General features: G+C 43.2%; 1 protein-coding gene across 7 annotated transcripts in view; it reads right to left on the minus strand.

Annotated features, from left to right (window-relative positions):
• Ankrd11 (ankyrin repeat domain 11) overlaps window positions 1-16,639 on the minus strand; it is a 181,769-nt gene that overhangs the window by 24,012 nt on the left and 141,118 nt on the right. For 3 of the 7 annotated variants that reach the window (XM_036188671.1, XM_036188667.1, XM_036188672.1), the window contains 2 exons: window positions 11,870-12,014; window positions 4,642-4,780 (listed from right to left, as the gene is read on the minus strand). In XM_036188671.1, coding sequence (XP_036044564.1) covers window positions 4,642-4,780; window positions 11,870-11,956 — 226 coding nt within the window. In that variant the 5' untranslated portion in view covers window positions 11,957-12,014. Of the gene's footprint in view, window positions 1-4,641; window positions 4,781-11,869; window positions 12,018-16,639 lie in introns of those variants that run through there. The other 4 variants (XM_036188670.1, XM_036188666.1, XM_036188668.1 and 1 more) reach the window with 2 other exon arrangements.

Genomic DNA, 16,639 nt, shown 5'->3' on the forward strand with positions numbered 1-16,639 from the left:
CATGTCTTCGCTTCTAAGACCGCTGCAGATTGTTTTCCCAAGTTGTAAACTGAGACTTACATGGGCCTTCACTGCATTATTTTCCCTGAATCACATGAGGCATATGGCCTTCAGGAGGTATGCTTGCTGTTGCATAGTTCAGTAACAGAACATGAGGAGTGATACTAGCATAAAGATACACACAATAGACAAGCAGGGTAAGTTCACAGCCTGCCACTTACTCTCACCACACAACACATGCTGAAGATTAAAGGTAAGTAAAATGACAAGCCCAGACACTGGCAGCTGCTGCCAGTCAGTTGGAAAGGGAGAGCAGCAAAGGCAAGGCTCAAAGTCTAACAGTGTATATAGCCAGGACTAACCTGCTTGGCTCCTGTACTTGCCTGGCATTTCTCCTTTTATCTACCCTAGCTATGTTCTAATCCCAAATACCTTTTAGCTTGGCTTATTTTGCTGTCTCACTGCTATAAATCCCAAACAAAAGCCCCTAAGCCTTGGTATCAAGTAGGTGCATTATGTAATGGGCTTGCCCACCAGAATAACTGCCTTTGATTTTTGGAAAATACAGAATTTGAACCAGAAAGAACTTTCTTTGCTAGTCTATGATCTCCTTTTGTTGAAGAAAAAAATAGCTTAGGTCTGGACAGGAAAAATGGTTGAGAAATACACCAGACCAACCACAGACTTCTCAATTATGTGACTATTTTATTTGGATCTGTTTCTTCACCAGCAGTCACATGTGGTTCTTGGGCTAATATCAGACTCCTCACTAGGCAATTATGGAGTGCTGGGTGGAGGCTGCTGGTCAGTCATAGTAAGCCAGAAATCACCTTGTTCTCACAGCATTTTCTCTTCCACGCCCCCAGCCAGTAAGTCAGACAAAATGCAGACTCTACTCTCTCATTTGCCATGGTCCAGCATCTGCCAATGTGCAGCCCACAGTAATATGCCCTTCTAGTGAGCAAGGTGGTGGAGAAGCCTCCTCATTAGCCCAAAATCACTATCTCTTATACCAAGCATTCCGAGTTTCATAAATTCCTACACAGCCAATGGCAAGAGACTTGGAAAAATCCTTCTTTACCATAGAAAAACTGAGGGATCAAGACCTGAGGAATGAACACCTAACTGAATACCTAAGAATTTATGAGTCAATGTGCTGCAAAAACCTGAGAAGAGTCTTATTCAAAAGTATAAGCAATATAAGAAAGCCTTAATTCCCTCCCTTCTTCCAAAGATGCAATAGAAACTAGGAATAGACAGTTGTTGGCTCCAGTATTTGACAATGACATATGCAATGGGGTGGGTGGTTTCTGTGTAAACCCTAGAAAGGTTAGGTAAGGGGTTATTTACAGATTTTTAAATTAATGAGAAATTTTCCAACATAAAATGGGGGCAAAATAGTATCATCTGAAGTAAATCCTAGACATCATATAATTCCATAATGAAGGCTTTTTCCCCCCTTCAAGATACTATGTAGCCTTAGGTTGACTGCAACTCACAGAATCCACCCATCTCCCAAGTGCCAGGATCAAAGTACCTGCCACCACACCAGGCCATCATGAGTAATTCTGATGCTGGAATTCTAAACAGACCAGACCAAGACATGAGAAGGAAGAGCTCTTCACCAGGACAAAGTGATGTGTGTGGTCAGTCCTACAGATCTGCTCTGGAAGAGGGCCCCAAGGAATAGTCTTATATTCTAAGAAGACAGAGGTACTGACACTGGGCTGCCTGATTTTCCTATAAAGACAAGGCTTCCAGCCTTGCCAGCATGTCACAAGGGTCAGTTGCCCACTGCTAGCTGTCAGAAATGTACTTTCCCAGTCTCTTCCCCTGCACTACCAACCCTAACAGGTGTGCTTCTGATATGCTCTGTCCACAGCTTCCAGGCATTGTGATGGCAATAGTGTTGTACAACTATACTGATGTACAACCTTGGTAGAGCAAACTTTCAACCAGGCTGACTCACAACAGACAAAACTGTATTGTTCTTGGCAGGCTGCCTTCAGTCCTGACTAAGCACTGGAAGGCCGCACCTCCAGTGGGCTGGGTCACATCCAGCAGGGTCTGAGAAACCGGAAAATAATTTGTATGGTTTGGTGGTCTGAGGCTAGCTAGCATTTTGCCACTTGAGGGCGCAGCAGAGGAAACTCACTATTTGCTACTGGGAATCCTGATGGGGAGGAGCACATTCCTTGTGTTACTTGGGTAGGCCACTTCTGTCATCAACAATGGGTACTAAACTGTACATTATCAGCAGAGGGCGCTGGAGGGACACTGTAGGGTCAGGAATGGCTAAGCTGTTGGCCAGGGGCTTGGATTGGCTCATAATAACCTTTCAGAGCTAGAATGTACTTAGTATGACTAAGTCACACACTTCAAGGGAGATCAGAAAAACCCTATCAGATGACCAGAGATTGTATCTCAGTCACTATTTTATCAAGTTAAAAATCTTGCAGATGCCAGCCAGCACTTTTCAGCTTCCAGAACTCTAAGCCAAAATAAACCTCTTTTACATGGGAGAAAATATTCACCACCATCACCTCACACATTTCATGGCTTCTCCATCCTGAATAACGTGGTGAGTGCCACTGCAGAACATCCTGGAGATGAGAGGTATGCCTCCTACTCCATCATACCACATTTCTAAGCCAGCCCTGCTTCTTTGAGTAGAAGGAGAATACGTTAGGTATCCAAACTCACCACAAAATGCAGAATAGAAAGGCAGTTTAAAAAGAAAGGTGTATGATTGTGTGAGAACATGCGATTGGGTGGAACTCACTGGAAGAAGACAAAGATTTGCTAGCCTTCTACAGCTGTACTGCACATCTGTAATTCCAGTACTTAGGAGATGAAGGCAGAAGGATCAGGAGTTTGACACCAGCCTGGGAAACACTATGAAACCCCATTTCAAAATATGGAGATGTCTAAGGCTGGGGATGAAGATCAGTGATAGAGTACTTATATATACAGGCTCTAGGTTCTATTTCCAGTGCTACAAAAATGACTGAAGGAATAAACTAGAAGACAAAGAAGTTCAACCATGCACACTAACATCAGCATCATTTCACTGGAATGACTGCTGTTATACTAACAAAACAAACTTAATGTTATACTAAAGAATTAGTCCTCAAAATAATACTAAACCTAGGGCAGGGCATACATATTTTATATGTTTATCTATAGCTCAGATTTGATTCAAAATATTATTTCCAAAATGTTCTAAGTCTCCCCAGCTGAGCCTCTGCTGGCCTCAGAAGGTCCTGGTGTGAACATGCACAGTTGGACAGTACACCTTCAGCACAGGTTAAAGGACAATTTAGAGATCTTCCATGGAGGAAGAGCCTCACAGAGGCACATCACTGATACGCACAGGTCCAAGAGGCTTCCCATAGCTCCTGAGGAAGAATTTTCTCTAGCATAACATCAATCACCTTCCAGAAGTCACAGGGTCCTTCTAGGAAGCACAGGGACTTGCCTTATTAACTCTTTATAACAAGACTTCCAGAGAATGTGTGACCATTTCAGAGGCTGTATTTCAACCTCCACAACCACTATCCAAAACACTAACAGCCAACTGGGAATACCACACTTTGCAACAACCAAGTCAAGAGAGAGCCCCCACAACCCACACACACACACAAAAGGAAAAAGACATACAGGTTTGATCTGGTTTTCTCGGAGTACATCCCTATGAGCTTCAGGGAACTGTGTTGTCTCCTCTACAACGCAGCCTCTCTATTACAGCAGAACAGAGGTGAGGTGAAGGAAGCCTATCAGCCACATGTGTATGTCTATCATAAATACTCATGTACTTCTGCTTTTCCTTGGAAGCATCTGTGATAGAGAATGGAACACCCATCCCTCTTCCTTCTTCATCTAAGTGTCTCTACAAACCCCGCCCCCTCCCCAAACACAGTAATAAATTACAGGAGTCATGTGCACCAACCCATACCACTTGCTTAAATCTTAGGCAAAGATAAGCCACTTAACTAATCATCATCTCTGTTTAGTTTCTGTGGGCATGTTCAAGTGTATACTGTGTACCCTTGCCTCATGCCCAGGATACTGCCTCAGTTGGTTCACCCCAGGCCTCTGCCATTTTGGTGTTCTGCTGCCTGATAAGTCTTTTTCTTTAAAAAAAGAAAAGAAAAGAAAAGTCAGATGACCAGTAGAGTGGAGGAGTATTGTCTGGGTACAAGTATCATCAAATGCAGGAGGATATGCAAAACAGCAGCAGAGACCAGGCAGGGTTCTCCTTCCTTATGAAGCCCAACACAGAATAAGATTGGGAATATACACAATAAGGGGTAATAACCCCAACCTCTATACATGCCCGTGTATACTCCTGTTCTGAATCTTAGACCTATCCATTCTCAGGAAGACGATACCAGCTGCCTCACTTTCATGTGCCCTGATAGCCCTGTGGGAAACCATCTTTGCTCTGTATAAACTTCTGGGAAGTATACCAGGGCACCGGGACCCTTATATGTTTGATGACTTTCCTGTTAATGACACGGGCTCAACTTGGAGGAACCATCATTGCATAGGCCGGTGCAGCAGCTACAGCAAGAATCCTCCATGGATACAGTGTTAAACCGGGAGGGGCAAGGGATGGGAAGAGTGGCCACTGTCTGGTACCTGAGTCCGAGTCTTTCTGCTCTCCATTGGCCCCCACGGTGAAGGGCAGCTTCCGCTTGGTGGCTCGTTCTCTCACCTCCTTCCCTCCATCACTGCGGTCCAGCTTTGGAGTCTTGGTTAGAGAAACTTTATCTTTATCCTAGAAAAGAAAGTGATGTTTTCACATATTATTCCCAAATTAATTTCTCAAATCAGCTATGACTTTACTTTATGTGCCAAAGAAAGGAAATCTCTTGCTGGGGCTATTTACAGACTCTCCTGTTCCAGGCTCCATGTGCAAGGCTAAGCAGGCCGTTAGTGACTGCAGTTTGGCCTTGACCACAGGCTCACAGTACATGCTCTTCATCCTTTAACTGAAAGCTGCTGTGCAAATGAAGAAAGAGCAAGTTGCTTTCTGTCCCATACTACTTCCCTGGGGGCGTATTGTTAATGAGGAACAATGAATTCTCTCTACAATGTGCAATCAAACTCTCCAGTGTAACTCTCATATGGAAGAAAGTGCTGGCAGGGGCCAAGGGTTAAGCCCTCAGGTGACTCCAACAACCTTGAATCCCCTTTCGGTGTCCATCTAATATCTACTGAATTGAAGCTTTGCTGTTCTGCTTCAGAATATGGGCCTATGGGCTGCTCCTGATAGAAGGTACCCTGCCCATACTTCCTACTTCATCCCAGGCTTGAGATACTGGGAGGTAGCATGTCTACAAGTAAGGCAAATTCAAGTCTGCCTACCTAACCATAGCTACTATGCAAGGGGCTGGAAGGAGGGTCTCTGTTACAGGATAATAACCCAGGAGCTATACAATTCTGGCCACATGATCCCTACCACATCCCCCACCACATGAAGTACATGCCAACACTTGGTTGGTCATGAATAAGTCTGGAATTTGTTTGCATCAAAAACATCAGCATGGGATGGGCGATGGTGGCATATACCTTTAATCCCAGTATTTGGGAGGCAGAGGCAGACAGATTTCTGTGAGTTTTAGGCCAGCTTGGTCTACAAAGTGAGTTCTAGAACAGCCAGAGCTACCCAGAGAAACCCTGTCTTTAAAAAAGAAAAAAGAAAAAAAAAAAAAGAAAAATAATTTTCCTTTGGAAATAATACCTGTCTTGAGATGCTATCATCACAAGTTAACATGGTATTTGTATTTCTTAACACATGAGTTAAAAACAATAGTTATTTCTTAATATTCACTTAGACTTTTTACCCCCAAAACAAACTAAAAAGTTGTCTTCAGTGAAGTCAATCTAGGGCAAATGGTGGCTAAAAATGATAGCCAAATCATTGATTCTTGTGCTGTATAAGGAAAAGAAAATACTGCATTTTAAATTAGGTGTTTACTAATTTATAATTACTGTTTTATACTTTTCAACATTTGAATAATTTTTTTATTACTGGCTATGAAAAAAATAGTATGGATTAGATACAATGTACCCCTCTGAAGTGGGACCTAGACAAACTGCACATGAACACCTAGGATGTAGTTTCTGAAAATGTGCCCCACAAGAGCAAGTCTTTATTTGAGACTCAGGTCATTTGATGTTTATACATATAGGCCATGGTGCCATGGAGGCAAGAGAAAGGTGAAGAAGAACAGCTAGAAATCAAAACCCAGGTGGACATAGAACATGATGATGGTAGCAGGAGGTCCCTTCACACTATGTGCACCACAAAGAGAAACCTGTCTGGCAGAGCAACAGTTAGCACTGTGACCACTATACCCAGACCCAGGAAGAACTCCTGGCACCAGGCTGACGTGAGGGGCTCTGTGAGTGGGGTTTATCGATTCCAATCAACACCTTGGACTGGACAAGAACAACTAGTTCTGTCTCTGGCCTCTCCAGCACTTATCACAGAGGGAGGATCTGGCCCTGAGGTCCCTCACAGATGGTGCTATTCTGTACAGCAGCCAAGAATGGGGTCTCAGACACCAATACATACATACCTGCTGGAGCACATCAATACTCAGGTATGATAGAACCTGGAGGCTATTCCGAAAACACTGCACACTTAAGTTTGAATGGTAAATGTCATTGATATTTAAACTGAAATAGAGGGGCTAGAGAGACGACTCAGCAGTTAAGAGCACTGGAGGCTATTGCAGAACACTGGGGTTTTAACTTCCAGCACTCACATGGTGGTTCACAAATACCCGTCACTCTAATTCCAGGGTTCTGGTGCCCCATTCTAGCCTCTGTAGGCACCAAGCACACACATGGCACATAGAAATGCACACAAGCAAAATACTCCTTGATAAAATAAAATGAATAAATCTAATTTTAAAAATAAATATTTTTTAAATGGAAATAGAAGCTGTATTTGTGTGTCGCTAAAAAGTTCCACATTTTAAAAACAAATACAAAAACCCACAGCTCCTTGCCTAGGTAACTAGCTAATGCACAATCACCTGTTCCCAGGGTTAAGCCTCCAGGTGACTGAAACAATCATGGATCCACTGCCTATGCCCACTTGACACTTGCAGGAGAACACAGGTACAGTGTTATAGTTTGGATAAAACGTGTTTACAAAGGCTCAGTCCCCAGCTGGTGGTGCTAGTGACAGGTGACTGGATCATGATGACACTAATCTGATCCACTAATAAGTCCAAAGCTGGGAAGTGGGGCCTGTTAGAAATAGGCCATTAGGGTACAGCTTTGAAGGGTGTGTCTTGTCTGTCCTGCCTCCCTCTCCTTTCTTCCCACAAAGAAGTGAGCATTATGCGATCTTTCCATGATGCTCTCTGCCTTAACCATGCCAACAGAGGTGGGGCAAAGACCAAACCCTCTGAAAGTGTGAGCCTCTTCCATTACTAGCCCTATGCCAACAAAAGAAGTAACAACAGCAAAACACAAGCTACACATACAAACAAAACCTTTGTTAAAAAAAAAAAAAAATGGATGTCTTGGTGATTTAGCTCAGTGGTAGAGCACTAGGCAAGCGCAAGGCCCTGAGTTTGATCCTTAGCTTAAAAAAAAAAATTGTGGGGGAGGGGGTTCCCACACTAACACACCTGGCACTTTACCTAGAACACATTCAGAGCTCAACACAGAGTTGGATGAATGCTTAAAAAATGAGGCTCTTGAGAGTGAATCTGAACTCAAAATTCTGCTCTGCAATTGTGAAGACAGTATAATTCAAACTTCTCTGAGCTTGCTCCACTAGAAATGAAACTGTAAATGTTACAGACTGTTTAACTTCTTAAGTTGAGCCAGTTCTGACCAAGATCTCCCATGAGACTCTAATATGTCATAAAAATAGTCAAGGTGGCAACAATGTAGCACCTGAGACAGCACTGGCCCTATTCACCCATGTGTTGGGCTGTGCACACATGGTACATAAAGAAAAGCTTGCCCTAATCAATTCCATGTTTTTCATTATAAAAACCACGAAGAGAAAAACAATAAATTTGCAATTTCAAAACAGAGTCATTGTCTCTGTGATATATTGCCTTTGGAACCAACTGTGATTCCCTGGCATCTACCAGTGATCTTAATAGTAAAAAAATTGATAGGGGCATATAATACCATATAGGACACCAATAACCCGAACTTGTGAACTAAATCATTCTACAAACTTGTAGAGGAGCTCACCCTCTCAAAAATAAAATGCCCTGGCACCTTTGTGAATTTCAGTGGACTCTGCTCCACTCACTGGATCCTGATACCATACGTTATTACTGTGTCCTTAATATTAAAATCAAAGAGCTTAATTCCTCCAGTTTAAGACAATTTTAGTTACAACAGGTCCTTTGAGTGTCCATGAGAATCCACAAGGATTTCATGGCATTATGCCTGGCAAGGTTTATTTTATTTGTGTGTGTGTGTGTGTGTGTGTGTGTGTGTGTGTGTGTCTCTCTCTCTCTTACATTAAGGGATGTACTACCCTTGAGGGGCCCAATTAAATAGAGGCAGAAGCCTCAGAGCCTCCTGATGCACATCAAGTCTGCATAAGATAGGTTCTCAGCTGAGAAGCTGGTCTAGACTACCCTTTGAGGGTCCAAGAAGAGGCTGTTTTTGCATTCTCTTCTCCGAGGGGTTTTATACTGAGATTCAGATTACCATCTGCCACAGGAAAATGAGACCAGTTCTGAAATGGGATGAGAGATATCACTTCTTGCTGAGTTGTCTTGGATAACACTGCAGCCAGTTAGCTCTCGACATAGTATAGCTCTCGACATAGTATGATCAACAGGGCAGGGAAACTGCTAGTTCCTACTGCAGTTTGGATGTTGCAAAAGTGTTTAGCACTGTCTTCCCTATATGCCAGCTTGTGTCACTAATGGGTGTGTGGCAAGATATGTGGCAGAACCACGTGCTCTTTCTGTTCACAAATATTGTACTTAGAGTATGATTCATTTGGGAGTAAAAAAAAAAAAAAAAGGTTGCTTTTGATAACATGCAACTGTATCTGAGGAAATAAGTTCACGGGATAATAGCTGAAGCCAGTCCAGTATCCTGCTGTTACTAGCAGATCCCCCTTCATGATCCCATAATTTGACACCTGAGCTCCTATGTACTCCCTGAGGAACAGTCTCCATTATGGACTGTTCTTACTAGGTTCCACCCTGAGTGACCAGATAAGATAGGTAATTAGTGCTGAGCACTGCCAGCAGCATCACATAGCAATTTCAGAGTTACTATCAATCTCCAGAAAAGGCCTGGCATTTTGCAGTGTAGTATAAGGAAGCAATCAAACAAAAAATAAGACATGGCTATCTTGCGGGGGGGGGGGGGGGCGGGCGGCGGGGGGGGGGGGGCGGCGGGGGGGGGGACAACAACCTTAAATTGAATCAATTTACACTGCCCACATAATCCAGATCCTGTAATCTTAGATCAGGACTAACTCGGCTCAGCTCAACTCAACTTGTGTCTTTCCCTCAGTTACCAACAACCCAAACCAAACTGAAACATCCTGGACCTGGAACAGCAGGAACAACAAGAATTAGGCATTTGCTATTAGGCTGTTACAGTCTAATTTCTACAGCTTTCAGAATGGATCACTGTAGCCTACCTACTCTCTAGAGTTCAACCTTTCTCCCTGGGCCCTGATTAGACTTTACCCTTTCACACTTTCATGACAAGCCATGTGCCATGCACCTGAAAGACATATGACAACTCCTAACAACTTGTTCATCTTTGTCTGCCTGGCCACTGCCAGTGCCCAGCAGAGGTCTAATCTTTGTTTTCCCTAATCTACACCTTAAATCTACTCGTGCTGCAAGAAACCCAAGCCTGGTCCTGGTCTCTTACATTTTGGGGGGTTCTGTGACTTCTACTTACATTGCTTTTGTAGGCACGAGAAGCTTTTTGTAGAAAACAGACAGCCAAGCAATACACAGATCACAAAGACACAGACAACAGTGCACAAACACACACAAGCCAAATGTACCCTCTAGAAGGCAGTAGGAGCCCTCTAGACAAAAGCAGCAGTCAGGGTATCTAAACTGAAGCCTCAAGAGGCAGTGTTGGAAAAACAGGGAAGGGGAGAGACCTGTGATGTAACAGGTTTTGGTAGCTAAGTGCAAGGTGCTCCACACCATCACATAGTTGAGCTGTTACGTCCTTGGGGATACAAACTGATTCTGAGTTCCAAGATGCACCCAATGAAGAGAAGAGGCCAAGGCAAGTAGTCAGCACTAAGAAGGAGAATAGCTAGTGTCTGAGTAAGAGCTCTTCCAAGGCTCAAACAGCCTATGGAAATAGGACATTGCTCTGATTTGAATGCCCACAGGCTGAGATGTATGTGCTGTTTCTGATGCCAGCTTAGTGAGGAAATCCTTCAAAGAGAAGACTAAGAGAGGATAGTAAAATCTTTTCCCTTGCCCTTTCTTGACAACTCTCTAATTTCATCCCATGGGAATGTCCATGCATATACCTTAAAACCATGTCTTTGCATCTATTCAGTATGAAACTTTCCCCAAAAGTATGCCCCAGAGGCACATCTATCTTTTCTGTCTAAACAGAACCTAAATACGTCCTTGTTTACAAACCATTTTGTGCTCAACCAAAATTTAAAAGAAGAGACTATTTGGCTCACTAGTTTTCACATGTAGAATACCTGCTAATAATTACATGGAGAGTTTTATTAAAGTCCAGAAAGAATCAAAATGGGAGGAACACTGACAGCCTGAAGGCACAGCAGAGTTAGGATCCTCTCACAGGGATAGGTGCCAAAGGTTCAGGAGGAGCAACTAGGAACTACATAAAGGTGAACTAGGACTAGAAAATCACCTTATAAACACATGACCTGAATTCTGAGGGCGAGTCAGGACTTCATTTCACTGGCTGAGAGGTGATCTTCTACCAGAGAAGAAATCCAGTCCCAGGACAGCTCATGTACTTGGTAACAGTCATGGAATATATATATATAAACAAGCAACTTAACACATGAAATATGTATCTACATGGTAATTCTAACTTCTTGTTCATGGAGGAGGAGTCTTCCCTTGATGCAAGGAGATAGGCATCCCAGAATGTGGCGTCATCAACACAATGACTAAAGGATGGCAGCAATTCTATTTTCCTATTCTTGAATTTGTTTGTTTGTTTGAGACAGGGTTTCTCTGTGTAGTTGTCCTATAACTTGTTCTCCTTGACTGAACTCACAGACATCTGCCTGCCTCTGCCTATTGAGTGCTGGGATTAAAGATGTACACCACTTCCACCTAGTTCTATTCTTGTTCTGAATTAACAAAATTTGAAAGCAAATGTCTCAGCAGAGTTTCTAGCCAGTATAACTAAAACACAGTTAACTGTCTCACTGAAAGCAGGACAAGGTATCTTAGAGGACACAGACGGGCAACTTTTTCTTTCATTTTTTTTTTTTTTTTTTTAAAGATTTGTTTATTTAGTATACAGAAGAGGGCGCCAGATCTCATTACAAGTGGTTGTGAGCCACCATGTAATTGCTGGGAATTGAACTCAGGACCTCTGAAAGAGCAGCTGGTGCTCTTAACCTCTGAGCCATCTTTCCAGCCCGACGGGCAACTTCTATACAAAGTCTGCTAAGGGATCGACTATGATAAGCTTAAGCAGGGCCTTTTCAGTGAGTGAATGGCTCATAACAGAACTGGACACTCCTGAAAGATAAGGCCTCACAAAACAGGCTAAGAACAGAGTAACAGGCTGGCCTTGTGAGCACATGGGTTCTGAGTGCTGTCTTTAGTCCTTATCCTGGGTCTTAATGACCCAGGAGAGGCAAGGGAAGGGGAGGGTGAGTCAATGTTACCTTTTTCCCAGTTTGTTTCTCCACCATGTCGTTGCTAAGAGAAAAGTCTTCTTGCTGTGGTGTTTTAGAACACCCACCCTTGGGCATCGTTCTCCTCCCCTTACTTGATCTTCATTTATGCTGCCATTGCTTCGTCATCAACTGTCTGCTTCAAAAGAAAAGATACAGCAGGTTAAAAACCACTCAACCCGAAGCATAAGACCAGGCCAATTTCATAGGAGTGCCAAACAGACTGCTTAACCAAGATGTACAGTTGCTTTGACCTGAGTAGCCAGTAGCCTCACTCTGGATAGAGAGAGCCAGGGAGGGCTATTTCAAGTGGCAGCTCCCAGGATCATCATCAACAGGAACACTAGCTATGCTGCATAATGGGGAGTAGATAGGAACTCACAACAGGAGAACGCAATGAACTGTCCGGATCCTGAAAGTCTATTCTAGGGAGCAGCCATCAGTACCTAATACCTGGACCCCTTTAAAATAGACAAAACCCACAATGGGATGAAGCTTGGTGATCCTAGTGACTCTGTTCTTGTTCTGTATACTGCTGTCTTTCCCCACAAGCAAGGTCAGGTGAATACCCAGAGTAGTGAGTGCCCTGGCCCAAAATTCTAACAGATCATATCTCAACTTCCAACATCCACTCATCAACTTCAAAATTTTCTTGCTCTTCACACCCCAATGTAGAAGGTAGGAAGAGAAATACTCTACTTCTCATAAAACACCAAGGATACTGGGTAAGTCTTTAATTCCCAAATAAAGCATGAATGGGGCCATGCAGTGGCAGCGCATACCTTTAATCCCAGTAGAGGTGGGAGGATCTCTGTGAGTTTGAGGTCAGCCTGGTCTACAGAGCGAGTTCCAGGACAGGTTCCAAAGCTACACAGAGAAACCCTGTCTCGAAACAAACCAACCATCCAACAAACCAACCAACCATGAGTGGCACACACAAATGACAACTATAAGGGAGTCCCTATAGGATGTGCAGGCAGCTTCAAAGTCCTACTCCATGTCCATGGAGCCAGATCCTTCATCTGGGCTTGAGGTTCCGGCCTCTGTGCTTCTGAAAATACCTTATGACACATGCTGCATTATTCACGTGCTTTATTTTCTGTAACTTGGCATCATAAAAAGCTTGTTGGCCATACACGAAATTTTAGAGATAGCCAAAAGCTTATGCAAGCCAACTATCCCCTCATTCAACCATCATGCACAAGCCAACCTTAACCATCCAGGATAGTTAACCTTAACCAAGCAGTCAGAGACCACCCTCAGAAAGATTATACGAACTAGTTAGTTGGTCCTGACTGCTCTGTCCTGCCTTCTTCCTCTGTTGGGCCTTCTGACCAGCACTGGGACTTTAGTCCTCTTTGATGATTGTGTATGGAATACACTTTCCTCCTCAAACGTCACTCTGGTTTTCTCTGTGGAAACAGTCTCATAACACGCTTTCCACCCACCTTCTAGTCTTTTTATATGTGTTCCATGTTTTTCTCTACCAGGAGTTTCAGTTATTCTGACAGGAAAACACGGAAAATAACATTTGCAACTATAGCTTTTATAACCAGTGTATCCCTACAAATTCATGTACATGGTTATATGAAGACTGAGGCAGGAGGATCACAAGTTCAAGGCCTGCTTGGGCTACAGAGAGAGTTCAAGGTCAGTCTGGACAATGTAATGAGACCTTGTGTCAAAATAAAACATTTAAAAGCAATGTTTTAAAAGTTTAACTAGCACATGAAAATCCATGTGTTACAAAACAACAGTAACACAACACAACAAAATATACACCTTTTTGTCAGCCAGCCAGCCAGCCAAGCCACATTCACTGTTTCAGACTATCTTCCCTTAGTAAAGCACTCAGTGCCATGTTAGTCAAAGCACTTTCTAATTGACTCATCTGGGCCTACAGACAGCAGCCTCACTCCCTAGCTCTTTCTGTCCTATTAAAGCCATGTTTTTTTTAATCTATCCTTGTAGAAAGAATTGCTTCTAAATCAAGACCTTCGGGGCTGGAAAGCACCTGCTCCGCAAGTATGAGAACTTGAGTTAGAATCCCCAGCACCCATGTAAAAAGTCAGGCATGGCTGTGTATGCTTGTAACCCAGCATTAAAGGTAGGAGAGGATGGAGGTGTGAGATAGGCTTTGTAGCCAGAGATTTCTCAGGATCTACCTAAGCAAAAATGTCAAGATTTCTGTTCAGTGAGAGACCCCGTCTAAAGGCAATACAATAACGACAGAGGAAGATACTGGATGTCCTGCTCTATTCTATGCACATTTATACTCAAAACACACACACACACACACACACACACACACACACACACACACACACACACACACGTACAATCTTAAGATCTTATCTTACTTTTCTGTGAGACCTGATAAAAATTCCTGAAGTAGTTTCCTGATGTTTAACTGGCCTAAGAGCATTATCTAAAGTTATGTGGGGGAGTCAGGAAAGCATCCTGGTTCATGCCTGGAATACCAACACTGAAGGCTGAGGCAGGAGGAGGTCACTGGTTGAAGGCCAGCACTGGCTACATAACAGGAGCCTGGGCTGAGAAGACTGGTGCAGTTTGGTTTTTGTTGCTAGGATAAACACTCTAATCAAAAGCAACCTGCAGGAAAGGAGCTTATTTTATGTCATACTTTACAGTCCATCATCAAGGTCTGCTAAGGCAGCAACTGAAGAGCAGAAACCATAGAGGAACACTTCTTACTGGCTTCTTCTATGGCTTGCTTTCTTATATAACCCAATACTGCTTGCCCAGGGGTGACACTGCTCACAGTGAAGCCAGCCCTTCCACATTAAGCAGTAAGAAAATGCCCCCACAGACATGCCCACAAGCCAATTCCTCAATTGAGGGCCCATCTTCCCAGATGACTAGTTTGTGTCAAGTTGATAAAAACTAACCAGCACAGAAACCATCTCAAACAACAAAAAACAACTTTATTTTGAAGTAAAGGACAAAGCTGGCCAGGCCATCCATTGCCAGATCCCTCCACCAGCAGGAGCAGGGTGCTCCCATCCATGTCCCTACTGTGAATGAAACCAGACACGGTATGTCTTTTCTCACATGTAGATGTGATTTCTCCATTCTGCATTTTCTACTGTAAAAGTGAGATGTCTCAGGCCTGACTTGGTGGTACACACCTTTAATCCCAATACTTGGGAAACAGAAGCAGGCAAAGATTGAAGCCAGCTAGGGCTAAATATCAAGACACAGCTTTCTGGATGTTAGTTTTTGTTTGTTTTTAAGACAGGGTCTCACTAAGTATCCTTGGATATCTGCCTGCCTCTGCCTCCTGATGGGACTAAAGGTAGGTGCCACAATGCCCAGCACCCATTTTGATGTTGTGCAGAACAAACCAAAGCTTAGCAAAGCTATGCAAGTGCTCTACTGCTACATGTTTCAGCCCAAAGGGGTCAACAGCAATAGCATCAGAAAAGAATAATGTCTGTATCTCTGATCTTAGCTCTGATAAGAAACAACACAGAGCATTCTTTCAGTGTGCCCCCATAAAAGACACAGAAGCCCCTGGCTCTAGAGATGATGCTATAGATTAAGGACTATCATTAGCCTCCTACCATCCCAGAATTCCTTTCCCCTGAAATAATGACACACAAATAACAAAACTATAGGCAGCTTTCTGACAGCAAAGGAAAAGATATCCCTCCCCCAACTAGAGGTATGTGGTAAAGTGGAAAAAGCCACAGCCTGAGGAAGTTCTCAAGGAAGGCTAGGAACCCCACTTCACAAGATGGGAGAAGGCTCTTCCTAACCTTGCTGATGCAGTCTAGGAAGAAAGTCCAGCTGTAAATGGTATCACAGGCAGTCTAAGTCCAGTGCCTTATATGATCTACATACACCACCAGCCACAGAAGGTCTGCCAGCCAGCCATAGGAGCTGTAGGCATTAAAAATAAACAGAAAGAGTAGAGCTGTTAAGAGGAACACCAACTAAATATGACACACAAAGCAAGGACAGAGTTCAGAGAATTCAGGATTTCAAACTCCAAAATGAATCTGCTCATGCTTAGGAAGACACGGGACCACTAACACAAGACAGCCTTTAAAAGCAAGAATCAGAAACAACTCCAACTGCTGGTATAGTCTAGAAAGTTCATTAAGAGGCTAAAAGATTCAGAAACTAATGAGCCAAGTGGTGCTGGCACATGCCTTTAATCCAAGTACTCTAGAAGCAGAGGCAAGCAGATCTCTGAGTTTGAGGTCAGCCTAGTCTAGTGAGTTCCAGGACTACTAGGGTTACAACAGTGAAATCCTGTCTCAAAGAATCAGAAGAAAAAAAAAAAAAAAAAGAAAAGAAAGAAAAGAGAAAAATAGACGACAACAACCACAACAACAAAATAACAAATGAGAGGGAAAAAATATCTAAGTATTGCAAAGTCAATCTCTTATATACAGACAATGGCCTATCAGGAAAGCAGACACCAGAGGACATAAATGTGAACAGTCTTGACTGGGGCTAAACAGCAGGAGTGAGCCAGTATCTCTCACTTGCCAACAGCCAAAACGCTTGCAGGAGGGTAGGAGCCAGGTCCTCTGTACAGGGAGACCAAATCACATGGGAATTCTCACAAACACCATAAATGATGAAGGTCAATAAGCCACTGTTAAGAGTTGGGGTGGGGGCACCCATGGAATTTCCAGACTGAAATGTTCAATTTGGCCACAACCATTAACAAGAATCAGTGAATAATGCAAAAACCAGTGTGTCCCCTGTCCCAATCTTAGTTCTATTCAC

This window comes from Onychomys torridus, chromosome 5 (genome assembly GCF_903995425.1).
Source record: "Onychomys torridus chromosome 5, mOncTor1.1, whole genome shotgun sequence".
NCBI lineage: Eukaryota > Metazoa > Chordata > Mammalia > Rodentia > Cricetidae > Onychomys > Onychomys torridus.